The sequence below is a fragment of the Gorilla gorilla genome, chromosome 18 (genome assembly GCF_029281585.2).
Source record: "Gorilla gorilla gorilla isolate KB3781 chromosome 18, NHGRI_mGorGor1-v2.1_pri, whole genome shotgun sequence".
NCBI lineage: Eukaryota > Metazoa > Chordata > Mammalia > Primates > Hominidae > Gorilla > Gorilla gorilla.
The window spans coordinates 37,200,686-37,227,024 of NC_073242.2; the positions used below are offsets into that span (position 1 = coordinate 37,200,686).

At 53.2% G+C, this 26,339-nt stretch overlaps 2 protein-coding genes across 3 annotated transcripts; one reads left to right on the forward strand and one right to left on the reverse strand.

The window, feature by feature from the left end:
• SLC5A2 (solute carrier family 5 member 2) lies at positions 1 to 7,643 on the forward strand. Of its 2 annotated transcripts, XM_004057560.5 has the most exons (14): positions 1 to 140; positions 1,538 to 1,609; positions 1,684 to 1,788; positions 2,594 to 2,758; positions 3,035 to 3,140; positions 4,194 to 4,274; positions 4,404 to 4,633; positions 4,912 to 5,047; positions 5,257 to 5,364; positions 5,496 to 5,646; positions 5,754 to 5,922; positions 5,997 to 6,212; positions 6,978 to 7,104; positions 7,183 to 7,643. In XM_004057560.5, exons 1-14 carry the CDS (start codon positions 15 to 17, stop codon positions 7,407 to 7,409), a joined length of 2,019 nt encoding a protein of 672 aa, XP_004057608.3. In that variant the 5' UTR covers positions 1 to 14; the 3' UTR covers positions 7,410 to 7,643. The 2 variants fall into 2 exon arrangements, with proteins under 2 accessions (XP_004057608.3, XP_018867780.2); XM_019012235.4 differs by having other exon boundaries at positions 15 to 140; positions 6,978 to 7,643.
• Positions 6,349 to 25,332, reverse strand: RUSF1 (RUS family member 1). The gene is made up of 13 exons (XM_004057562.5): positions 24,968 to 25,332; positions 24,658 to 24,772; positions 17,567 to 17,612; positions 16,366 to 16,398; positions 16,175 to 16,280; positions 13,727 to 13,828; positions 10,743 to 10,813; positions 10,480 to 10,664; positions 10,344 to 10,401; positions 9,844 to 9,914; positions 9,063 to 9,206; positions 8,875 to 8,952; positions 6,349 to 7,806 (listed from the first exon to the last, which is right to left on the reverse strand). Exons 1-13 carry the CDS (start codon positions 25,265 to 25,267, stop codon positions 7,709 to 7,711), a joined length of 1,407 nt encoding a protein of 468 aa, XP_004057610.2. The 5' UTR covers positions 25,268 to 25,332; the 3' UTR covers positions 6,349 to 7,708.
• Between the last annotated feature and the right edge of the window lie 1,007 nt (positions 25,333 to 26,339).

Sequence of the window (26,339 nt, forward strand, 5' to 3'; positions counted from 1 at the left end):
AGATCCTGGGGAGAATGGAGGAGCACACAGAGGCAGGCTCGGCACCAGAGCTGGGGGCCCAGAAGGCCCTGATTGACAATCCTGCTGACATCCTAGTCATTGCTGCATATTTCCTGCTGGTCATTGGCGTTGGCTTGTGGGTGAGAAGTTGGGGGGTGTGCTGCTGGTGGCTGCTGGCTTCGGGGGCCTGGGGGAAAAGTCTCAGGGGGACCCTAGGTGGGAGAATGATGCTTGGATCTTTGAAGGAGAAACCTAGGCCTGGGGGCAAGCAGGTCTTTGGAAGTTCTCAGGGAGGCCCAGCCAACATTCCTTCCTTCTCTTCCCACTTTGGGACTGTGCTAGCTGAAGGGGTCCATGGATTTTCATCAGGGTCGACATTCTAAATGGGGTCTCATTCCCCTGGCCACATTGTGGCTGACCAGCAGAAAATATTCAAGGTCCCTAGGAAGGTCAAGCCAAATCCACACACGATAAATCCTGGGGAGTTGGGATGGGACTAGTGGCTCACACCTGTAATCCCAGCACTTTGGGAGGCCAAGGCAGGGGGATCACTGAGGCCAGGAGTTTGAGACCAGACTGGCCAACATGGTGAAACCACATCTCTTTTTTATTTAAAAAATTTATTTTAACAATTATTTACTTTTAAATAGAGAGGGGTCTCACCATGTTGCCCAGGCTAGTCTTGAACTCTTAGGCTCAAGCAATCCTTCTGCCTCTGCCTCCCAAAGTGCTGGGATTACAGATGTGAGCCACTGTGCCCGGATGAGACCTTGTTTCTTAAAAAGAAAAGAGAAAAAAAAGAAAGAAAGGAAAAATTAGGCATGGTGGTGTGTGTGCCTGTAGTCACAACTACTCGGAGGCCAAGGTGGGAAGATTGCTTGAGCCCAGGAGTTCAAGGCTGCAGTGAGCTATGATCATGTCACTGCACTCCAGCCTAGGAGACAGAGCGAGACCTTGTCTCTAAAAAGAAAGACAGATGTGGGGCTGGGTGCGGTGGTTCATGCCTCAGTACTTTGGGAGGCCGAGGCAGGTGAATTGCTTGAAGCCAGGAGTTCAAGGCCAGCCTGGCCAACATGGTGAAACCCTGTCTCTACTAAAATACACACACACACACACACGCACACGCACACGCACACACAAAAAGCTGGGTATAGTGGCGTGTGCCTATAATCCCAGCTACTTTGGAGGCTGAGGCATGAGAATTGCTTGAACCTGGGAGGTGGAGGTTGCAGTGAGCCGAAATCACACCACTGCACTCCAGCCTGGGCAACAAGAGCAAGACTCTGTCTCAAAAAATGAAAAAAAAAAAGAAAGAAAAAGAAAAAATATGTGAAAAAAACTGGGGGAATTGGACACTGGGATTAGAGCCTGGGTTGCCCTGAGTGTCTGGGAGGAGTTGGGGGTGGGAGTGCAAACGATCAGGGAAGCTTGGCTCGTTAATCTTCAGCCAGAAACAAGGCTGAGGAATGTGTTGAGGTGGCTGATGAGGTCCAAGGCTGTGCCCCAAACCCAGGTCTCCCCCGCCTCTGTCTCCCAGTCCATGTGCAGAACCAACAGAGGCACTGTGGGCGGCTACTTCCTGGCAGGACGCAGCATGGTGTGGTGGCCGGTGAGACGGGCTGGGCCGGGAACGGGAGGGGCCTGGAGAAGCAGCCCTGCTCACTCCCTCCTCTGGCCACCCAGGTTGGGGCCTCTCTCTTCGCCAGCAACATCGGCAGTGGCCACTTTGTGGGCCTGGCAGGGACTGGCGCTGCAAGTGGCTTGGCTGTTGCTGGATTCGAGTGGAATGTGAGGCCCTCTTTTTTCCAATAACCCCACCCTCAGTGAGAACACCTGGAAGGGTCACACCTTAGGGAAACTCCAGGAAAGGGGGAATGAGACTGGCAGTGGGACTTCCCAACTGCAGGGTGTGGCTGGGCTGGGAGTGGAGGTCATACATCCAGCCAGGAAGCAGAGGGGTGCAGGGGTGACCACCGTTGGTCCTGCTTCTGACTTGCCATGTGAGCCAGCCTGCACCAGCCACTGCCTCTGGGAGCTTCCATTTATTCCTCTCTGAGTGGGGTGAGCAGCCTCAAAGCCAGGGAAGCACCTGCTCAGATGCGCTCCGAAGCTGTGGTCTGTGAGGAATTCGGGGCCAAGTTAAAGCCCTTTGCAGAAGTGAGGAGCAGAGACAAAGCTCTGGGACTGAGGCTCCTGTTGGAGGGGAGATTGGGCTTTGAGCTCAGGGCTTCCTGGAGGAGGAGACTGCTGAGCTGATCCTTGAGGGACACAAGGTTTGGGTGGCTTTGGCTCAGGTCAGTCTGAGGGGTCTATGCTGGGGTTCATATCTAGATGATCATAGGGACAACATTGGGAAAAACGGGCCAGAAGTGATAGCCTGGGGAGACAAGGAGGGCTCCAGTTAAGAGCCCAGGAGGGTGTCAGCTCTGTTCCTTGGTGCCCAGGGCCCCGGGGCCATCACCCGCAGTTGTCCTCTGGGCCCCAGATGTGGCCCTTCCCAGGGCCACTTGCTTGGAGTAGCACCTTCACGAAGAGGTCAGATGCTCAGGGATGAGGGCAAAGCCACCCTCAGCGGCAGTACTGCCCCCCATAGGCGCTCTTCGTGGTGCTGCTACTGGGCTGGCTGTTTGCACCCGTGTACCTGACAGCGGGGGTCATCACGATGCCACAGTACCTGCGCAAGCGCTTCGGCGGCCGCCGCATCCGCCTCTACCTGTCTGTGCTCTCCCTTTTCCTGTACATCTTCACCAAGATCTCAGTGAGTGCCTGCGGCAGACGCGATTGGGCCCTAGAAGGGCGGGGCTCGAGTGGGGTCTCTAGAGAACCCTAGAGAGCGTGAGACCTAGGAGAAACCACTGCGAGGGTTATGATGATGGAGGCAGAGCCTGCAATGAATGTCTCCCGGGCACCAGCTACAGTGCTGGGACCTGGAAAAATGGAGGGAAGCTTTGAGGCTAGTAGGGCATGGCCTGGGCAGGAGGTGGGCTGGGGACACTGCCCTGGGTCCTGACCTGGCACTGGCTTCTCCCCCAAGGTGGACATGTTCTCCGGAGCTGTATTCATCCAGCAGGCTCTGGGCTGGAACATCTATGCCTCCGTCATCGCGCTTCTGGGCATCACCATGATTTACACGGTGACAGGTGCCAGCACGGGCTTAGGAAAGGGAGTGGGCCTGGGACACTGCTGCCAGCTGTGGCCAGGGTTTAGGGAGCTGCCAGAGGAAAGCAAGCTGGAGAGGTCTGGAAGTGTGGTGTGGTCCAAGCAGGAGAAGGAACTAAATCTTTGGAGAGCAAAGGCTTCCTCTCTTTCCACTGTTTCTTGGATTTTGACTGGAAGTTCAGAGAGAAAGCCATGCTAGGCTTGAGTGAGGACTTTGAGAAAAGGAAGATTTAGCAGCTCTTGCCTGCCTTGAACACCTGGGAGAGCACACCTGACGAGTCTCCAAGATCTCTGGCCAAACCCAGTATGGTTCAGAGGGACCTGGGGTGGGGCCTGAGGTCAGATGCGGACCAGAGTAGGCAGGGCTTGGTGCCAAGGCCTGCTTGAGGGGACCCACCTCCAGAAGGAACGGAACTGAGTATAGGACCTTAGACAATCATCCTCTCCTATGATGACACAGAAAAAACTGGGGCCGGCTGGGAGCGGTGGCTCACGCCTGTAATCCCAGCACTTTGGGAGGCCAAGGCGGGCGGATCACGTGGTCAGGAGTTTGAGACCAGCCTGGCCAACATGGTGAAACCCCGTCTCTACTAAAGATACAAAAAATTAGGGGGACGTGGTGGCCCGACCCTGTAATCCCAGCTACTCGGGAGGCTGAGGCAGGAGAATTGCTTGAACCGGGCAGGCGGAGGTTGCAGTGAGCTGAGATCCACCATTGCACTCCAGCCTGGACGACAGGGCAAGACTCCATCTCAAAAACAAAAACAAAAACAAACACAAACAAAACTGGGGCCTAGAGGGGGCTGCTAGTGGGGGTCCTGAAGTAGGCGCCTGGCCCTAAAACTCAGCCACACTCTGCCCGCCAAGCCCTGCTTGTTGGTGCCTGCGTGCATGAGCCCCGAGAACAGGCTATCGTTTTGAAATTTATTCTCCAGGAAGGGGAACTCTTTCAAATTCCCACAAAGACGCCTTATTGCTGAGGCCAGCCTGTAACATAAACAGCTGGGCTGTCCCCTGACCCTGGCTTGTTGCAGGAGGGCTGGCCGCGCTGATGTACACGGACACGGTACAGACCTTCGTCATTCTGGGGGGCGCCTGCATCCTCATGGGTTACGGTAGGGGCTCGCCTACCAGGGAGGGTCGCGGAGGGCATGGTCGCGGAGCTCTCGGCCTGCGCGCGGGGCCGTTGCGCGTCTCCGGTCTGAGGGTCCTAAGGAGGGTCCCCTGACGGCCTTGCCCGGCAGCCTTCCACGAGGTGGGCGGGTATTCGGGTCTCTTCGACAAATACCTGGGAGCAGCGACTTCGCTGACGGTGTCCGAGGATCCAGCCGTGGGAAACATCTCCAGCTTCTGCTATCGACCCCGGCCTGACTCCTACCACCTGCTCCGGCACCCCGTGACCGGGGATCTGCCGTGGCCCGCGCTGCTCCTGGGACTCACAATCGTCTCGGGCTGGTACTGGTGCAGCGACCAGGTGCGGGTATAGGGCTGCGCCTGCAGTGAGGCCGGGGCGGAGCCGAGACGGGAGGAGCCTGAGTCCCTCCCCGCCTTCCCCACAACGGTCTAAGGCGCAGTCTGAGGGGCGGGAACCCCTCGGGTTGGTGCTAAACCAGACAGAAGGCTCCATCTACTCCAAGCGTGCAGCTGAACTTGGGGCACTCACGAGCCAGAGGCGGGGCACAGAGCGGAACGGGGCGCGGGGCGGGGCCGAGGGGAGGCCCGCAAGCGGGCAGCTGAACGCCCCTCCCGTAGGTCATCGTGCAGCGCTGCCTGGCCGGGAAGAGCCTGACCCACATCAAGGCGGGCTGCATCCTGTGTGGGTACCTGAAGCTGACGCCCATGTTTCTTATGGTCATGCCAGGCATGATCAGCCGCATTCTGTACCCAGGTAACGTCCCTGCCCCGCCCCTTTCCTGTGCCAGCAACCGGGCGCCCGTCGCCCAGTTCCGTCACCCTCCTAAGACTCGGCAGTTTGGGCCCGGAGTCCCGCCTCCCTCCGGGGGTCGCACGCCTCCTCTGCTAGGATTCCCAGTCCCCACCTCCTGGGATTCCCAGACCAGGCCCCGTCCTAGCGGCGCGGTGGCCTCTCTCTGGCAGACGAGGTGGCGTGCGTGGTGCCTGAGGTGTGCAGGCGCGTGTGCGGCACGGAGGTGGGCTGCTCCAACATTGCCTACCCGCGGCTCGTCGTGAAGCTTATGCCCAACGGTAAAGGCAGCCCCGGGCCACAGGCGCAAGCTCGCTGCGGAGCCCGCTGCTGGGAGGGGTCGTCCGTCGCGCAGCTGCAGCCCCCCTGGACCCCCAGTGGCCCCAGCCTCACGGCTGCCGTCGGCCCGCAGGTCTGCGCGGACTCATGCTGGCGGTCATGCTGGCCGCGCTCATGTCCTCGCTGGCCTCCATCTTCAACAGCAGCAGCACGCTCTTCACCATGGACATCTACACGCGCCTGCGGCCACGCGCCGGCGACCGCGAGCTGCTGCTGGTGGGACGGTGCGGCCTGGGCTCCCCTCCTCCCCAACGGATCAGCCCGGGGCGGGGGCTTGCACACCTGCAGGGGAGCCCAGGGTCCGGGTTCGATCCGACGGCCTCCGCCGCAGGCTCTGGGTGGTGTTCATCGTGGTAGTGTCGGTGGCCTGGCTTCCCGTGGTGCAGGCGGCACAGGGCGGGCAGCTCTTCGATTACATCCAGGCAGTCTCCAGCTACCTGGCACCGCCCGTGTCCGCCGTCTTCGTGCTGGCGCTCTTCGTGCCGCGCGTTAATGAGCAGGTGAGCGGCACGCGCGTGCTGACGGCAGGGCTGGGCTTGCACATCCTCAGCAGGCTGACTTGTTTCCTTCGCAGGGCGCCTTCTGGGGACTCATCGGGGGCCTGCTGATGGGCCTGGCACGCCTGATTCCCGAGTTCTCCTTCGGCTCGGGCAGCTGTGTGCAGCCCTCGGCGTGCCCAGCTTTCCTCTGCGGCGTGCACTACCTCTACTTCGCCATTGTGCTGTTCTTCTGCTCTGGCCTCCTCACCCTCACCGTCTCCCTGTGCACCGCGCCCATCCCCCGCAAGCACGTGAGTGGCCAGGTGCCCCAAGCAAACACTGTGGGACACATCACCTGCCCTCTGCTTCCTGGAGTGCCCAGCCGGGAGGACCTGAATTTCTCGACTGAGGGTTGGGAATGGGCTGGGGGTCCAGCTGCAGTTGCAATTACAGAACAAGAATTTTTATTTAAATACATTTCTTTGAACCGGCCTGGGGGAGGCTTGATGTTGATGGGTTGGTGAGTAAAGCCTCCCAAAGCCAATCCTTGGCATGGCCTTTGGGACTCAAAACACAGGATCTGACTGGTGGGCACAATACCATCTTGAACGCCCACAAAAAGGTTTGGTTTTGTTGCCAAAGGGCAGGTGGCTCCAGGCAGGGCTGATGGTGGCAGGGTGGGGTGACGACAGGACAAGAGACCTGGGTGTGGAAGGATGGCCGGGTTTCTGCAGCAGCAGGAGGAAAGGGTGGGAGCACACAGGCACAGAACACTGTGAGCAGGACTGCCAGGCCAGTGTCACAAGCGCTACCATCTGGGTGTAGACAGACCTGAGCTGATAAAGCTGGGGGAGCAAGGCCAACGGCTTTAAACACAAGCTCAGGGGCTTGGGGTTTATCCCGAGGGCACACGGCAGCCATGTAGGGCGGAGTTGGCATGAGTTGAGCCTGGGCTGGGTGTGTAGACTGGACAGAGGTGGGTAGGGCAGGCAGTGACGAGCTGGTGTGCAAGAGACTTTAGGGCCAGGCATGGGGGGACAGAACTCCCACCTCGTTTGTGCTCCCACCCTCCCCAGCTCCACCGCCTGGTCTTCAGTCTCCGGCACAGCAAGGAGGAACGGGAGGACCTGGATGCTGATGAGCAGGAAGGCTCCTCACTCCCTGTACAGAATGGGTGCCCAGAGCGTGCCATGGAGATGAATGGTAGGGCACCATGCCGGGAGGTGGGGCTGGAGGAGCTGAGTTCCCGCAAACTAACTGCAGGGCCTCAATTTCCCTCAGAGCCCCAGGCCCCGGCACCAAGCCTCTTCCGCCAGTGCCTGCTCTGGTTTTGTGGAATGAGCAGAGGTGGGGTGGGCAGTCCTCCGCCCCTTACCCAGGAGGAGGCAGCGGCAGCAGCCAGGCGGCTGGAGGACATCAGCGAGGACCCGAGCTGGGCCCGTGTGGTCAACCTCAATGCCCTGCTCATGATGGCAGTGGCCGTGTTCCTCTGGGGCTTCTATGCCTAAGACCAACTGTGTTGGACACCATAAGCCACAGCCTCACAGGAAGTGGGGGTGAGGAGCCTGTAGTGCTGTCCAGAAAAGGGGAAGGGGCAGTGGGGTGAGAAGGTCCTGGCTCCCCTTCTCCCGGCCTTCCTCTGCCTGGGGCCCACTGCATCTGATTGGCAGTCACTTCCCATGAAGGCCTGGCCCACCCGCTGCAGCTGCCCTAAGGAAAAATAAAGCTGCCTTTCCCCTGTCCTGCTGTGGCCAAAGTGTCCTTGCTCCAGGTTCCTGCCCTGGGCTTGGGCCTCCGTCTGGGCTGCTCACAAGACCTTCTTTTCCGGAGACAGAAGCCATGTGGCCCTCCACTCATCCACCTCTAGCTGGTGCTTCTCAGTCTTCCAGCCGGCATCCTGCAGTCCTGGGGAGAGATCATGGGGTGCTGCCGGGAATGCTGGGGACAAGGGTAAGGAGAGGCACAGGCTGGGTGCAGGCTTTGTGCACTACTGGGGCTCCCACTGCCTCTGCTGGGTGAGTATGGCATAAAATGAGGCTGAAACCACACCTGGCTGCAGCAAGAATTTGTTGAAATGGCACACAGAAGAGCACTGGGATGAACAGGCGCCAGACAAAACGTCCTCATCAGCCAATGTGAGAGCCTCCCCGCTCCATCCTCCCATTTCCTACATGCCAACTGGGATTACACAGACTGTCTACACTGATACCACTTCAAAGACCATTCTAAGCTCTCCGTCCTATAAACAGGGAAACTGAGTAACTGAGTCCCAAACTTAGGATTGCAGAGAGAACCCATCTTTTTTTTTGAGATGGGGTCTCTGTCACCCAGGCTCGGGTACAGTGACACAATCTGGGCTCACTGCAACCTCTGCCTCCTAGGCTTAAGTGATCCTCCCATCTCAGCCTCCTGACAGTCCCACAGGCGTGCATCACCATGCACAGCTAATTTTTTTATATTTTTGGTAGAGACAGGGTTTCACCATGTTGCCCAGGCTGGCCTTGAACTCCTGAGCTCAAGTATCTGCCTGCCTTGGCCTCCCAAAGTGCTGGGATTACAGGTGTGAGCCACTGTGCCCGACAGTCTTTTTTTTTTTTTTTTTTGAGAGAGGGTCTTGCTCTGGCACCCAGGCTGGTACAATCATGGCTCACTGTAGCCTCGACCTCCCCCAGTTCAGGTGATCCTCCCACCTCAGCCTCCTGAGTAGCTGCAACCACAAGAGCAGAACCACACCTGGCTCATTTTTGTATTTTTTTTGTACAGACAAGGTTTTGCCATGTTGCCCAGGCAGGGTCTCAAGCAATCTGCCCACTTAGGCCTCCCAAGGCACTAGAATCATAGGTGTGAGCCTCTGCACCAGGCCCAAGAACCCAAGTCTTTTACCTTTCAGGTGAAAGGGTGGGAGTGGGGGAAGGTGGGGCCCCCAGGGACAAGGCTTCAGGGGCCAAGCAGCCATGGGCTGAGGGATGTTACCTTTCAAGAACTTTGGGAACAGCATGTCCAACACTTCGTGTGTCTCCTTGACGACGACCCAGCTCTCTTTCTTAGGACCTGGGTACGGGGGTGCAGAACCAGAAGCTCTGTGTCCTCCAGCAGGACAGAGTTTGTCCTCTCTCCTCCCCGCCCTGAGGCATCAGCAGTCTAGATCTTGAGGCACTTACCTGCCCGCACCCGGTTCCTCAGCTCCTCCAGCTCTGCTGGAAGGGGTCCATCTCCCTGCAGGGCCCCAAGCATCAGCCCATGTGTGGCGGCCCTTAGGATGGTCTTGGGGCCTGCCTTCTGGTTCAGAACTACCTGTACCTGGTCTGGAGGGACCCAGAGACAGACTGGTATCAGGGAAGGGCCACCTCCCAAACCCCTTCTATCCCATCACCCTGCTTCCCCTGTCTGCCCCGAGACCTTGGCCTGGCACGGAAGGCCAGCACCTCACCCTTTCCTTTCCAATTCATCTCCTGTTGCTCCCCAATGTTCGGGCCAAACTGACCAATTTCCAAATACAATTTCACAGCAGCTCACTGGGCTGGGTCTATTTTGCATTTCTTTAATGGCTAGTGAGAATAAGCACCTTTTCACACTCAACCAGCAGACCATCACACTCAAGGACTTGTTTACCGAAGAGGCAACCCAGGATGGAGAGAAGGGTGGTTTCCCACGGACAGCAAAGGTCATAGCCTTCCTAAGAGTGCTGCAATGTAGCTCTGCAGTCACATTATTTGATCCTCATAAAAACACCGCAAGGAATAAGGCAGGTACTGTTAGCTCTGTTTTACAAAGCGGTGACGTGAATTTCACTGGGGCATTGCAGCTGTAATTTGAACGGTCTAGAGCAACCCCCAGAATAGGCAGCCTCCAAACTGCCCAGAGCTCGGGGCCCTAGGTTGGAGGAATGAGAGGCTGACCCGGGAGGGTGCGTCTTAGGCTGGGAGAACGAGGCACACTCACTTCGTGACTGGTCCCAGCAGAGGAGGTAGGATTCTTGGTGCCCCTCAACCAGCTGCTGCAGCTCAAAGACACTGTGGGGGAGAGGACAGTGCAGTGGGGGTGGAGGACAGCAAAGGAAGGTATGCCCAACCAGCCACTGAACAGCCACCCACTGAACTGAAACGATCCAGGCTTCACTCAGGTCCCCTCGCTTCCTCTCTCCCTCAGCCATTACCCATACACACCAAACCCATCCTTTCTTCCTGTATCCAGTCATCCAACTTCCCCATCTACCCATCCTTCCTTCACCCATCAAGCACATCTCTTACATCTGCTTCATGTTATACACCCTTTCCTTCCTCACACACCCACACCAACCCCACGTCTGTTCAGCAGCAATGAAGAACCCAGGACAGAGAGGTGGGGCCTTGCCAGGGAGGCCAGTGTGTAATCGGAGTGAGGGGTGTGTGTGGGGAGTGTCGGTGGCGGCGGTGACGAGCGGGAGACGCTAGGCCACTCACCTGGAGACCAAGCGGTGTAAGGGGACCCCCAGGGATAGAGACGGAGCTGGCCAGAAACCTGTGGGAAGCTGGGGTCAGGACGCCTAGGCAGTGGGAGAGGCTGAGACACAGGACCCGAGACCAGGGGCAGGGTCACCTGTCCACAGCGGCTCCATGCGATTGGCTGCAGTTGGGTCGAGTACCTCTCCCCTCTGAAGGTAGTGCTTCAGGACCAGCCGGAGCCGGCCTTCGTTCAAGGTCTCCATGACCAGGGCTCGGACCGCGCGGTAGTTGGCGTAGATGTGGAGGGCAGTGAGGAAGAAGAAACATCCAAGGCTGAAGCTGGGGTGAGAGAGTGAGGTAGCTGAAGTGGGCAGAGGCCCAGCTGGGGTTCTCCTGCCCACCCTGCTTCCGGCTTACCCAGGGCAACCTGACACCAGAGGGAGCATCAGGAGGCTGACCAAGAGCCCCGCCAGGTTCACCAGCGTCTCCTGGAAAATGGCAGAGGGAGTAGGAGTTGGAAGGTGCCCCTCCAGGCCAGACTGAGTGCCCGAGTGCCTTTCACCTCATCCTCCCTGCTCCACAACCTCCCAGGGCTCCTTACTGCAATGTGGGTAAATTTTTAGTTTTTGGTGGGTGAAATGTCATTTAAAAGATGCCAGCTCGAGGTGGCTCACACCTGTAGTACCAGCACTTTGGGAGGCTGAGGTGGGCAGATCACTTGAGTCCAGGAGCTTGAGACCAGCTTGGGCAACATAGTGGGACCCTATTTCTACAAAAAAATTAAAAATTTGGTGGGGCATAGTGGCTCGCGCCTGTAATCCTAGCAATCTGGGAGGCCGAGGTGGGCAGATTCCCTGAGCTCAGGAGTTCAAGACCAGCCTCGGCAACACGGTGAGACCCATTGCATTTTTGTAAAAATACAAAAAACTGGCCGGGTATGGTGGCGCGTGCCTGTAGTCCCAGATACTCAGGAGGCTGAACTGCTTGAGCCCGGGAGGTGGAGGTTGCAGTGAGCTGAGATCACGCCACTTCACTCCAGCCTGGGCAACAGAGCAAGACTGTCTCCAAAAAAGAAAAAAAAAAAAAATTAAGCCATGATTGCACCACTGTACTCCAGCCTGGGAGACACAGTGATACCCTGTCTAAATACATATATGTGTATCAGTTGCTTTTTTGCCCAGGTAGGTGCCCTTGGAATACCCTTGAACACATCTTGTCTTGCAAGTCACCAGAATAGACCCATACTCAGGCACTCACTAATTTGTACTTTTTTTTTTTTAAAGAGCTAGGGTCTCGCTCTGTCACCCAGGCTGGAGTGCAGTGGTGCAATCATAACTCATAGCCACCTCAAACTCCTGAGCTCAAGTGATCCTACCACCACGCCTCCACTAATTATTACTGCATTTTTTGGTAAAGATGGGTCTTGCTATATTGCCCAGGCTGATCTTGAACTCCTGGGCTCAAGCAATCCCCACCTCAGCTTCCCAAAGTGCTGGGATAACAGGCATGAGCTGGAATAACTTTTATTTACTGATTTTAAAAAGTTGACTGCTCCCCTCCCACCAAGCTCCTTTGGTATGCAATAACTGGCAGATAGATTTGCAAAGGGGTCAAGGAACCACCCGGGAAGAAAAGGAACAAGACCCACACCTCTTCCCTTGTGTATCAATGTTAGGAGAACACTCTGATGGCTGGATTGAGATCACTCTAGGGGAAGGGACCCCAGGCTACCTGCCCCCAACTCATCATGAGGGAGGAGTCTGGATTGGTGCCCCTGACTACTGGGGTCCCAGGGAGAGCTGGTCCTGGCACAGAGAGGACCCAAGACTGGAGAGCTCTTCTCACCCAGCCCTCCTGGGAAGGGCATATGCTGTGGGAATAAACGCTGTGGGTGTGGCAGGAAACTGGGGATCAGGGACCTGGGGAGTTCAGGAGCTCCTCTCTCCCAGGTGGGAAGAGTCATTTCCAGTGGCCACATCCAGTGACAGCAAAGCTGCACTGGCAGAAAGCTGGGGTCTGCTGCGGGACTGACACATTCCCAGGTTAGTCCCGGATACGTCCCTGGCTCTGTGGACCGAGGAAGCCCTGGGGTCTTGGGAAAAATGGCTTGGGGTTAGGGGGAGGTCTGGGGGCCAGCGAGAGAACAGGAGAGGGACACCAGGCATGGAGCTGGGAGTCCTGCGGTGAGGGGCCTGTGCTGTGCTTCCTGCTTGCTCCTTAACAGCCTGTGGACTTAGGTTCAGAAGAGACAATGGGTGGAATGAGCCTGAGCATCCCGAGAGAAGGGACTTCCCCAGGGGCCCCCAGGGAGATGGGACCTCTCCATGCTTTATTTCTTCATCTGTACTAAGGCAACCGTGAGCATTTACTGCACATGCCCACTGTGAGAATTTAAAGAGTTCCCAGAACCGAAATACTTGGCACATGGTTAGTGCTTAATAAATATTAGCTTGGGTTAAGATTATTGAGCCAAACAATGGAAGAGAAGGCCAGAAAGTAGGAATGCATAGAACAGCAGTTTCTAAATTGCTTCAGTGTCTAAGAAAACCATTTCACACTTCTGGGACTTCCCTGGGCCTTAATTTCCTCATCTGTAAACTAGGGATAAAGTAGTACCTACCTCAAAGGGTTGGTGTGAGAGTTTGTTTGTTTTTGAGACAGGGTCTTGCTCTGTCACCTGGGCTGGAGTGCAGTGGGGTGATCTTAGCTCACCACAGCCTCCACCTCCTGAGCTTGAGGCTGGGACTACAGGTGTGCACCACCACACCTAGCTAAAGTTTCTTTTATATATTATGTAGAGATGGGGTCTCGCTGGGTTGCCCAGGCTGGTTTCAAACTCCTGGCTTCAAGTGATCCTCCCACCTCAGCCTCCCAAAGTGCTAGGATGACAGGCGTGAGAGTTAAGTGATGCAGTACACGTAAGCACTCAGCACGGGGTTTGTAGAGGTCTAATCCATGCAGAGTTCAGCCTTAGGGGTGTCCCTACCCCAACTCCAGGCTCCCTGGGGTGGGTAGGGGGGCTGGGCCAGCAGGCCTGCTAAACTGCTGAGTGGAGGCCCCAGCCAGTGACCCAGCAACCCCACATGCTGGGTAACTCTGACTTGCCAATTGCCTTGACATGTGGGGCCTCATGTGATCAGAACATCCAGCTTGCACGGTGGGGTCTGAAGAGGGCAAGGCTGAGGGCTTGCTCTCAGCCACACAGGTGGCGGGCAGGGCCTGAGATCAGCTCGGACTTGCCGCCACCAGAGCCCAAACCCCTACTCCTGCCTGGGTGTCTTGAGTCAGCAGGGAGCACCCACACTTCTTCCTGTGTGTTCCTGGGCCCTCCAGGGCACTCAAGTGGCTTCTCTCCTCTTCCCCTCCCCACTCCACGCCCTCCCTCCAGCTCTGGCACTCACCTGGCTGCTGTCCTTGGCTGACACGTCAGCCATGTTGTTCCTCCGAGCCTGGTGCACGGTCAGGGCAGCCCGAGTGGCCCCACCAGCAACGCTCACGATGCACTGGGTGGGAGGGGAAGAGAGAAGGTTGGCAGAGACACGTGTCCTGGTAACACAGGCACTCAGACCAGCTGGAGAAAACCTGGCCCCGGCCAAACTCTGAATGCTGTCCTTGGCATCTAGTTCTCACCTTGATGCCCCCTAGGCTCAACTTCCCTGTCCTGTTCTAGGAAACTGGAGTCCCACCTGCCACTATCACCTTGGGGACTGGCCTCACAGAAGCTCAATTTCCTTCCCCAAGGTGGAGGCCCAAAGATCATTCTCAGCCCAGAACTCCCAGCCCTCCAGCTCCTGCTTGGGCTATACCCTCCCCATTACTGGCGGGAGACTCAGGCTGGTTTCCAGCTTCATGCTTACATCTGCCTCCTGTAATTCCTCTACTCTCCTCCTGCCCCAGTTAAAGCTGTCGAAACCTACACTGATGGCCCTGACCTCCCAGGGTGCCCAGATCTCTCCCTCTGAGATCGCAGGATAAAGCTAATCAAGGAGGGTCACTGGTCACTCACAATCATCCCGAGTTCATCAAAGCTTTTACTTATTACCATTTTTATTTATCCTTAGTTTTTGAATACAGACAGAGTCTCCCTGTGTTGCCCAGGCGGGCCTGGAACTCCTGGGCTCAAGAGATCTTCCCACGCCAACCTCCCAAAGTGCTGGGATTACAGGCGTGAGCCACCGCCCCTGGCTGAGGGCTCTTTTAGATGCCAGACATAGACTTAGGTGCTGTGACACAAGTCAGACCCAGGCCCTGCCCTCCTGGAGCATATAGATTAACAGATAATAAACAAATAAACAAGTTAATACGCAGGCAGAGGAAACAGTCTGTTCAAAGGCCAGAGGAACGAGGGACAAAGTGAGGGTGAAGTGGCTGGCAGGGACCTGACCACGCGGAGCCTGGCAAGCCTGGTGAAGGTCTTTCCCTAACAGCAATGGAGCAGCAGAGTGACCTGATTGCTTTCCTCTTTGAAAGGATCACTGGGCTGCTCTGAGAGGGGAGCGGCAGGGAGGCTACCTGGGAAGCAACGGTGCTCTCTCAGCAGTGAGAGGTGGTGACAGGAAGACGGAGGAGAGAATGGACTGGAGATTTTGAGGAGGGAAAAATAACAGAACTGAAGGTTCAGCCGAAGGTGACAGATAAGGGGAAGGGGGAAGAGGAGGAGGTGGTGGCAGTGGTGGTGGCGGCAGCATAGATGACAGCCAGGCTGGCTTCTCTTGGTGCAGCTGGAGATGGAGGTTGTGGAGAGGGGAACTCTAGAGAGGGGTCTTAAGAGGGAAGCTCATGGCCCTGTTCCATTCCCTTGCTGGACAGATGAAGAGACTGAAGTCTCAAAGGCAGAGTTTGAAGCAAAAGCCAGATGGCACAACCCTCGGTCCATAGCTACAGCCATGCTTTTCTCTGGGGTTTCCTACCCTGTTTAGGGGTGCTCGTAGCATTTAGGCCTGCAACCAGGGAAGCTAAATGTCCTCTACCACAAGGAACCGTTGCACCCCAAATGCTAGTACTTATGGAGAAACATGGCCCTAACGTGATTTTAAGTTGACACATGGGCCTTGGAATGGGTTTTCCATTTTCTTGAGTTTCTCCTCTGGGCCAGGGACTTAACTCTGACAGGATATGCTCTTTACTGAACCACGCCAGGCCTCAGTGTCCTCATTTGGATGAGATCAACCTGCAAGGGTTGTGCGGGCAACAGCTTGGCGTGGAGGAAGAGTGTGCCTGAGCCCCGCGTGTCCCCCAGCTCACTGTGCGGTCTGTGCTCCATCTCCACCTTGCCTCCAGACCTTAAGCTGTGCTGTTTCTTTTGCCCGGAACACCCGCCCTGCACCTTAAACTCCATCTTCAGGACCCAGGCTCAGGGGAGCTCTTCCTACACTCCCTGACCAGGCTGGAATCCCCGCCTCAGCCTCTTGCAGGCCCCAACATTTCTCATTTAGAATACCTGTACCTATAATTCCACAAACACTGGTGCAATTATGTGTGGTTTCCTTTCAAAGATGGGGGGCCCACATTCTGTGCCAAATATGCAGTAGGCACTCAATAAATACTGTACTGAAAGAACCAAAGGGAAGTCAAGGAAGCTGGCCCCAAAATGTCAACATTGGACAACCCCTTCTAGTTCTCAGCTCGGAGCTCCCTCCCCAGTCCTGCGGCTCTAGACATTGCCTTACACTTTCTGGGGCACTAGACGCTGTCTGGCTGGAGGAGGGTCAGAAAGGATGGTTGGGTTCGAGTAGAAACATCTGAACTTTCTTATTCTTCTTGAAGTGGCTTGAACACAGAGCCCAGGTAAACTCACACACTACCAAGGCAGGTGTTTTAGGCAGATGGGTGCCCCCACAGGCGGCTACCTTGGCCAGGTTGCTGGTGGAGACGGTCATGGTGAAACAGATTGGGTATACAGGAGCCATAATCTCAAGGAACATGGCTACGTCATTGAGGATGTCCGCAAAAAGCCTGGGGAGGGATCAGAGGTTAGAGGTCAGAGGTAGGAGACTTTCATAATGGAAGACTCCCCTCCCCCGTCCCCGTCCCTCCTCACCTCCACTGCTTGGCATTGCAGTCCAGTTTGCTCCTGTTGGGGAGGAGAGGTTGTTGTAATTTGGACTTAAGGAGAAACACATCCTACGGGCAGTGTGGGGAGTCTTGGACCACAGTAAAGTCTGAAGAGCTCAGGAAAACCCACACCCCCAGACAGACATCTGTCCCCACAGCCGACCGGCTGTGCCACTGCTACCTAAAATGCCACCATTAGCTGGGAGGACCTTCAGTGACTGACTGATCACCTAGTGTCTCCCGCTTATGAACTCACGATTTACCAAGGAAAAACCCTGATTGTCTTGTGGCTGCTCCCCAGCCTCTGTCTGTCCTTGGAGGGAGGCTCTTCCTGGGTTCCTCTGCCTCTCTCCGTTCTTCTTCTTGCTTTAGAGTGAGGGTACCCAGTGAGCATGTTTTGGACTAGTAAACATCACATTGAGTGTGTAACCCTGCATGTTACAGACAACTAGCCCTCATAGGGGATATGATTTCCCGGGATCACACGCAGAGTTGGGGAAAAGGCTAAGAGAGCTGGGCTCCGACATCCAGGCCTAGGGTACTTCTGTTACACAACACTGTGGATGGCTACCTCACCTGCCCTTTTCGTCAGACAGTGACTCCCTGCCCTGTGCACAAACACTTGGAAACAACTTCTCTAGGGTCCCAGTGGCAGGAGATACTGCAGCCCCAGCCCAGCTCAGGATTTGCAGCATTAGGCCCGAGTCTCAGTTTGAGATCTCCTGGAGGGAAAGGGAACATTCTTGGAGAGGTATCAGACACACATAACGAGATCCTGAACACATGGCCTGGTTGAGGGTTCTGCCCAGTGAACTGCCCAATACCACGGAAAGCACAGGCTTCAGGTTTAAATCCCATCTCGCTAGTTATAAGCTGTATGGTTTGGGCAGGTAACTTCCCTCATGCAGGTATATTTCACATTTATGAAATGTACACATCCAATCCCATCCTACAGAGTTGCTGTAAGGATTAGAGACAACATACAGAGGCTCAGGGGGCACAGTTACAGCTGTTAATGGTAGCTAGTGTTTACTGAGCCATTATGTACGATGCCACGGGCATTAAGCACTTTGCATAGATCATCTCATGGAACCCTTACAGCCACAATTAATGGCAATACTATTACTATCATTACTACCACCACTGGGAAGAGTTGCCAGAGTTGCTGGCCGGGAAGACAAACTCACCCTTTCCACCAGGCAAAGACGATGCGGCCCAGCATGCCAGTTGAATCTGGGGGAAAGAAGGCACAGGTAAGGAGCAAGGAAGAGGCGTGGGAGCTGTGGGGCCTGGCAGACCCTGGCACTGAATTGGCCAATTCACTGAGTCACTGCCTTTGGGAACTCAGTCTGGTACTAGAAGTTGTGGATAGTCATAGCTACATAATGAGGTCAGAAGTGCCTACAAATAGCAGTTCCTCAATATGTCCCCTAGGAGACATGGACAAGAAATGTTCTTTGCAGAATTGTTCATAACAGCAAAAAACCTGGGAATAATGCAAATGTTGACTGACAGAATACATAAATTCTAGTATATTCACCCAGAGACATTCATTCATAGATGAATACTATTAAACTCTTGCATGAAAATAACTCATGAAGACCACATACAGCACAGTTTGCAAAGCTCTAAAATTAAAACTAAACAATATAGCACTTAGGAATATTTACCTATTTGGTAAAACTATTCAAAAAAGCAGGAAATCTTAAGTGGAAATTCAAAGGTTATTGCTAACCTATTCTAGCTCTTAGGCTGGGCAGTTGGCTCACAGATGGCTATTATGGGATAAATAAATAAAAGGATTTAGGCCGGGTATGGTGGCTCAGGCCTATAATCCCAGCACTTTGGGATTACAGGGGGTTTGGGCCTAGGGACCACTTGAGGCCAGGAGTTCAAGACCAGCCTGGGCAACACAGCAAGACTCCATCTCTACAAAAAGTAGGAAAGAAATTAGCCAGGCATGGTGGCATGCCTGTAGTCCCAGCTACTTGGGAGGCTGAGGCGGAAGGATGGCTTGAACTCAGGATATCAATGCTGCAGTGAGCTATGATCATGTCACTGCACTCCAGCCTGGATGACAGAGCAAGACCCAGTCTCAGGAAAAAAAAAAAAAAAAGATTTGAACTGCAGCTGGGGTTGCACGGCAGAGGGACAGGCCTCCTTAGGCTGGGCAGAGTAAGAGAAGTCTCTGGAATCAGTGGGACCTTCGTTTGCACAACAAATGCTTTCTGGCTACCTAACTCTCTCTGCCAGGTACTTCATGACCACAGTGACCAAGATGATCCCAGGGTCAAAATCCAGCCAAAGAGCAGGTAACAATCAGTATAGAAAACACTGATTTAGACCAGGGATCACTAAACTGTTTCTACTCCCTGGTTTTGGAAATAAAGTATTACTGGAATGCAGCCATGCCCATTTGTTTACAGATTGTCTATAGCTGTTTTTGCAAGACAATGACAGAACTGAGTTGCTGCAACTAAGATTATAAAGCCTGCAAAGCATTAAGATCTGGCCCTTTACAGAAAAAGTTTGTCAATCTGGACCATCCATTATACAGAGAGCAGCACCCATGAAGCCTGGCAGGAATATTTTAGAACGAGACACCTGGGAGGGACTCATACAGTGGACACGGGAGAGGACAGATACCATGGGGAGAGGATTTGGACTTGTCTGAGCTTGAGGGCACTGACCCTGAGGTGGGGATGTAGGAGAAAGGACACTACGTTATGGGAATGAGGGCTGGGAGCTTCCCACGAAACATAAATGCAATGACACGGGCCAGCCCTCCCATTCTCCACTGAGAGCAGATGCATTCTCCCCTTTCCAGAGCCCTCTTGGGCACTGAGTCATGCTTGCCCACTCTGGACTTGAGGGAAATCAGTAAGCGCTCCGGTGCACACCTGAAATACCTGTGCTTTTTCATCTTCACAATGATCCTGAGACTTTGGGAGGGATCATTCCCCTTCACTAAGGCTCCCATTAAATTGGTGAATAAAATTGAGGTATTTTACAAGAAAATATGGATTTCCAGCTTCTCTGGAAGAACCTGAAGACATGGCCACACTGGGGCTGCCCTCTCTCATGGCCAGCATCAGCTGGGGCTACCTCACTGAAGGAAAGCATGGGTCCAAGCTACTGCCATCTGGCCTGCTTTGTTTCTCCATTTCTGTCCTGACTGTGGAAGTAACACCCAACAAGGTGGATTTACAGGCCTCCCATCCCTCACTTTAACCTCTTCCCTTCAAGTACATTATATTCTTGGCAAAATCATCATTGTGCCAGCCACCACACCTGGCTAACTTTTGTATTTTTAGTAGAGATGGGGTTTCACCATGTTGGCCAGGCCAGTTTCAAACTCCTGACCTCAGGTGATCCACCCACCTCGGCCTCCCGAAGTGTTGGGATTATAGGCGTGAGCCACTGTGCCCAGCTCAGACTCTATTTTTCTTCCCTTTGGCTACACACTTGTATCCACTCAGGTGTATGTCCTCCTTGGGCCACCTGACAGAAAGGGAGCCTATTCTACCTTTCCATGGATCCTCACAGGCATTTACAGGACAAATGATATATATACTCCCTAGCATCTGAGTCACTACTGTCCACTAGAATAGAAAACTCCCACTTGCTTTTTTTTCCTCTTCATTTACAACTGGCCAAGCTGTAAGATCTAGAAACATCTGAGTCCTAATAAGGAATCAGCTGACCACAAATTGTACTTGGCTCCACTCGAAATTCTTAGCTGGCAAAGGAGTGTGGTAGTTAAGAGTGGAACACAGGAATAAGTCTGCTTGGGTCAAAATCATGGCCCTAAGTGACCTTGGACAAGTTACTTAAACACACTTTTGTCTCTGTTTTTCCATCTAAAAAATGAATAATGGCAGCTAACTAATATGGCTGCTGCAGAGATCAAGACACATATTACATGTAACCATACAAAATGTGTGGCTTAAGGTAGGTTGCCAAAATATTAGCAACAAGTTTTATTACTATTGCTACTCATGACAATTAGCATCACGTTCCACTGAGATAGGCAACTGAAAATGATCACATCAAAAAATTCCAAGTAAGTTTCTCAGATGAAGCTCTGCACAGAAATTTCCCATGTTTGATGAAAATGAGCTTGTAAAATCCTAATTGAGAGCTTCTTTTACTATCAATAACAAGCCTTTATTTATTTATTTTTTTAGATGGAGTTTCACTCTTGTTGCCCAGGCTGGAGTGCAATGGCGCAATCTCGGCTCACCACAACCTCCGCCTACTAGGTTCAAGTGATTCTCCTACCTCAGCCTCCTGAGTAGCTGGGATTACAGGTGCACACAACCATGCCTGGCTAATTTTGTATTATTAGTAGAGAGGGGGGGTTTCTCCATGTTGGTCAGGCTGGTCTCGAACTCCTGACCTCAGGTTATCCGCCTGCCTGAGCCTCCCAAAGTGCTGGGATCATAGGCGTGAGCCACCGCACCTGGCCAATAACAAGCCTTTTAAGTAGATTTTTCATCCTTTTTCTTTGAGACAGGGTCTCAGTCTGTCATCCAGGCTGGACTACAGGTGCCTGCCACCACGCCTGGCCAATTTTTCAGTTTTTTGTTAGAGACTGGGTTAAACCATATTGGCCAGGGTGGTGTCCAACTCCTGACCCCAAGTGATCCACCTGCCTTTGCCTCCCAATGTGCTGGGATTATAGGCGTAAGCCACAGCACCTGGCCTTTTTTTTTTTTTCATATCTTAAAGTGATCTTGATTTTTCTTAATAACTTGTCTGAGCTAAAGGTTTAGCGTTCCTTTTTTGTTTCAGACAGGATACTGCTCTGCTGCCCAGGCTGGAGTGCAGTGGCACTATCTCGGTTCAGTGCAACCTCCACTTCCTGGGTTCAAGTGATTTTCCTGCCGCTGCTTCCCGAGCAGCTGGGATTCCAGGCACATGCCACCATGCCTGGCTAATCTTTGTATTTTTAGTACAGATGGCGTTTTACCATGTTGGCTAGGCTGGTCTTGAGCATCTGACCTCAACTGATCTGCCCACCTTGGCCCCCCATCCTAAAGTGCTGGGATTACAGGGATGAGCAACCATGCCCGGCCAAGGTTAAGCATTCCTAATCCAAAAACCTAAAATCTGAAATGCTCCAAAACCTGCAGCTTTTGGGAGTGCAGACACGGTGCCACCAGTAGAAACGGCCGATGGTGAAATAGCACAAACTGTTCTTGTAGGGAAAAGAAAGAGATCAGACTGTTACTGTGTCTATGTAGAAAAGGAGGACATAAGAAACTCCATTTTGATCTGTACCAAGAAAATTGTTTTGCCTTGAGATGCTGTTAATCTGTAACTTTAGCGCCAACCCTATGCTCACAGAAATGTGCTGTATGGAATCAAGGTTTAAGGGATCTAGGGCGGTGCAGGATGTGTCTTGTTAACAATATGTTTACAGGCAGTATGCTTCATAAAAGTCATCGCCATTCTCCATTCTCGATTAACCAGGGGCACAATGCACTGTGGAAAGCCACAGGGACCTCTGCCCAAGAAAGCCTGGATATTGTCCAAGGCTTCCCCCCACTGAGACAGCCTGAGATGTGGCCCCGTGGGAAGGAAAAGACCTGACTGTTCCCCAGCCCGACACCTGTAAAGGGTCTGTGCTGAGGAGGATTAGGAGAGATATGCTGGCGGCAATGCTGCTCTGCTACTCTGCTACACTGAGATGTTTGGGTGGAGAGAAGCATAAGTCTGGCCTACGTGCACATCCGGGCACAGTACCTTCCCTTGAACTTATTTGTGACAGATTCCTTTGCTTGCATGTTTTCCGCTGACCTTCTCCCCACTATCACCCTGTTCTCCTGCCGCATTCCCCTTGCCGAGATAGTGAAAATAGTAATCAATAATGAGGGAATTCAGAGACTGGTGCTGGTGCTGGTCCTCCGCATGCTGAGTGCCGGTCCCCTGGGCCCACTGTTCTTTCTCTATACTCTGTCTCTGTGTCTTATTTCTTTTCTCAGTCTCTCGTCCCACCTGATGAGAAATACCCACAGGTGTGGAAGGGCTGGCCTCCTTCAGTTCTGAATCAAGGCAATCATGGTAACAGTGACAATGAAGAGGATACTGTTACCACTACAGAAAAAGTGCCTATAGACAGCACGGTGAGCATGTGGGAGGGGATTATTGTGGCACTAGAGCAGCATACATTCATAACAGAACAAGAAATCAGGCAGTTTATAGAATCCAAGAGAGACTTCTAAGATAGAAACCACAGTTAATGAGGCAAATGACTCTGGAGGAAACATTTTAAAAAGCCATCCAGCAGAACACTTCCTCATCCCTAGAGAACCCGCTTCCTGTCCTTCCACTGCTTCTAATGTTTCTTCTCACCTCAAAAAAATAAAATATGGTGTCCAGTAACCTTTTCATCAAAACAGCTGAAGACTAACAGCCTGCCGTTTTTGTTGCTGCTGCTATGGTTCAGAAGCTGATACAGGTGTTCTGGTGACCTGCTGTGCTGCTTAGTTACCCTGAACACACAATTTCTCACTGTATTAGTGGTATATCATGTTTTATACTGTTAAGTACTTTTGTGTGAATAGGTATAAGAAAATGACTGCTTCTTGGTAGCATATACATTCAGAGTCAGGAACGATGGGGACGCTAACCAACCAGATTGTCCACGTGTGGCTGAAACAGTGACATCTTTGCTTTCTGATGGATCAATGAACACAAACTTTGTTTCATGCACACCATTGAAAATACTGTATACAACTGCCTTTAAGGTATGTGTATAAAGTATATATGAAACATAAACGAATTTCATGTTTAGACTTGAGTCTGATCCCCAACAAATCTCATTATATACATGAAAATATTCCAAAATCCAAAAAAAATTCCAAAATCCAAAACACTTCTGGTTGCAAGCATTCTGGATAAGGGATATTCAATCTGTATAGGCAACATGTTGGTGACATCACATGAAAACAAAAACTACTGACCCAAGCTCCAAATGCATTCCAAAAATACGGCCAACAAGCCGGGCGCAGTGGCTCACGCCTATAATCCCAGCACTTTGGGAAGCTGAGGCGAATGGATCACCCGAGGTCAGGAGTTCGAGACCAGCCTGGCCAACATGGTGAAACTCTGTCTCTACTAAAAATACAAAAAATTAGCGGGGCAGGATGGCACATGCCTGTAATCCCAGCTACTTGGGAAGCTGAGGCAGGAGAATCGCTTGAACCAGGGAGGAGGAGGCTGCAGTGAGCTGAGATTGTGCCACTGCACTCCTGCATTCCAGCCTGGGTGACAGCGAGACTACGAGTCTGAAAAAAAAAAAAAAAAAATAGAGATGGGGGTCTCCCTATGTTGCCCAGGATGCCTCAGCCTCCCAAAGTACGAGGATTAAAGGCGTGGGCCACCGTGCCCGGCCCAGTTTTCTCAGTCTTAATGGTAAAGGTGTAAACAGGAGGCTCCCGTTTTCTCAAAAACATCCAGAGAGGCTCACAAGGGATGTGGCCAGACTGATGCTACGAATGGAAAGCGTTTTTCCTTAGATCTGATTTATTAGGTTGGTGCAAATGTAATTGCGGGTTTTCCATTACCTTTAATGGCAATAACGACAAAGAAACCCCGCAATTACTTTTGCACCAGCCTAATAAATATCCCCTGGGAGCAGTAGTGAAAGACAAAGGACAGTGGCAAAAACCATGGGGCCTCCTCGTGTAGAACATGTAACAATTTCCCTTTTCTGTTCTATTTCCCTCTCTGGGTGGCATGGTACCAAACTGTATTTTTTTTCCTTAAACAATTTTTTAAAAGCTGTACATATTCAGCAGATAGTCACTCTATTATTTACAGCATCATCTGGTATCCCAGAGCATACACAATACCTTCCATTCTTTCCAGGCTCTCTCTCCTTCTCAGGACCAACTATATCTTTTTTTTCTGGAGCTCACCAATTTCCCCTATCCTGGGCAGCTGGCAGTTTTATTCCATCAATTGCATTCTTATGCAATCTTCCACAAAGAGAATAGGGATAAAGGGGAGGGGACGGGATTTGGGATCCAGATGATTGAGACTCAGAAGTCTGTGTGGGGAATGGAGTGCGGCTGCTAGGCTGGTGAGTGGGATGAGGGTCTTCCAGATGTGGGAAGTAAGACTGTGTTACAAAGCACCGCTCTAATCACCGGGGAGACCTGCCTGAATTCTACCTTCTGGGGCACGAGTCCATATATATATATACACATAAGAGCCCAGCGAAGGCAGGGCTGAGAGCAGCAATACGTGAGGCTCCAGGGGTGCAGCTCACCTTTCACGAGCCAGGTGGCCGTGGCAGCTGAAACAGTGGCTTTTGCGTTCCCCACCCCTATGCCCAGCAAGACTGCCTGGGTGGCTAGGGAGCCGGAGAGGCTGGAAGCAAAGGCCTGGAGAAGAAAACAAGTAGGGTGAGAAGCAGGCGTAGGAGCGTGGTGGTCTAAGTGCCTTCATCTGTTCTTGTTCTTGGTGTATGCGGCATGTCAGACCCCCCGCCCCCCCGGCTCCGAGTCTCAGTCACCCGTCCATTATTGGGGAGGGAAGGGTGGCCTGCACTGTCCCCTGCCCCAGACGACCGAGCTGACCTGCACGGAATCCCACAGCTGGTAGGGCAAGTAGTCCGGGCTGACGCTATCAGGGAAGCCCTGAGGCAGGAACACGGCCTGGAGCCCGGAGAGGGGCGGTGAGGGGGCCCCGGGAGCCCCCACTTCGCCCGCATCTCGTCCTTCAGGTTTGACCGTGAAGGCCCTGGAGAGCCCCCACCAACGCCAGCCCCCGACCTCCCACTGCAGGCTCCCGTCCGCGGCGGCGCGGCAGCCCCGTGCCTCCCCGGAGCCGAACTGCTCGGAACACAGCTGCGTCTCCAAACCCGCGTCGTCAGCCATGCCAAGCTTTTGGGTCCCAGCCCCGCCCCTGCCGCACGGTGGACGTGGCAGGCGGCACTTCCGGCTGGGCTACCGCGGCTGCGGAGGGACATCCTTCAAGAACAGGCGCCGGTCCCGGCGTCCGCCGCGCAGTTAGGAAACTGACTGTCGCTCTCTCCGGCCTCGGCGCTGCTTTGGACGCCCCGGCACCGGCCCCCGTTGCTTTGTAGCATTCTGCAGCTGGGCTGCAGGCGCCGTGGGCCTCCGCCAGTTGTGTTCGAGACGCGGTTCGGCCACAGAAGTTTTAGCTGTGTGACTTTTGGCAAGTCAGTGGCCCTCTCTGGGCCTCAGGTGCCTTTTTTGCTGTGAGACCAGCGACTGTATTTTTAACCCTGATTTTATCCCTAGATCTACCCAACACATAGTAGGTGCTCAAAAGATAGTTATGAGTGAATGAATGCATCATGAGAAGAAATTGGACCAGATGAGGCCCTGTGAAGCTGCTTGGATCTTTTTTTGTTCTTTTTTTTTTTTTTTTTCTCTTCTGAGTGTCCTTGGCCTGGACTAGAAATTCTCCATCCTTCGGCCTTCTGCGAGACTGCAGGAACATTACTTTTGAAGGATGCTAAGGAATCCGAGGGATGAAAAAAATTAAGAGATTGCAATGATGTCACAAAACAAGGAAACAAGGCAGGAGAGAGTCCATGAAATTGGGGGGAGTCCAAAGAGGGAGTGTTTCTGTCCTTGGAACTCACCTTTTCTTCTCTCCATTTCTCCTCTTCTCCTTCCCATCTAGTGCAGCATCTTCACTCCGAAGCAGAAATTTGCCAAAAAAGCATCCTCTTTTTATCAGAAAATAAAATATCCTGGTTTCTTAGCCTGGCATTCTTGGATCCCCACAGTTTGATCCCAACCGACAACTCCTTACTTGAAACTTCAGATTCTCCCAAACCGTCACCTTCCTCGTGGACTTAATCCTGGAAGGCCCTTCTAGCCCACTTCGCCTTATCTCACACAAACACAGTCTCTCTCTGACTGAGATAAACTTGAACACTTCTTTTCTTTTCTTTTTTTAAATTTCCGGTTTCAAAAT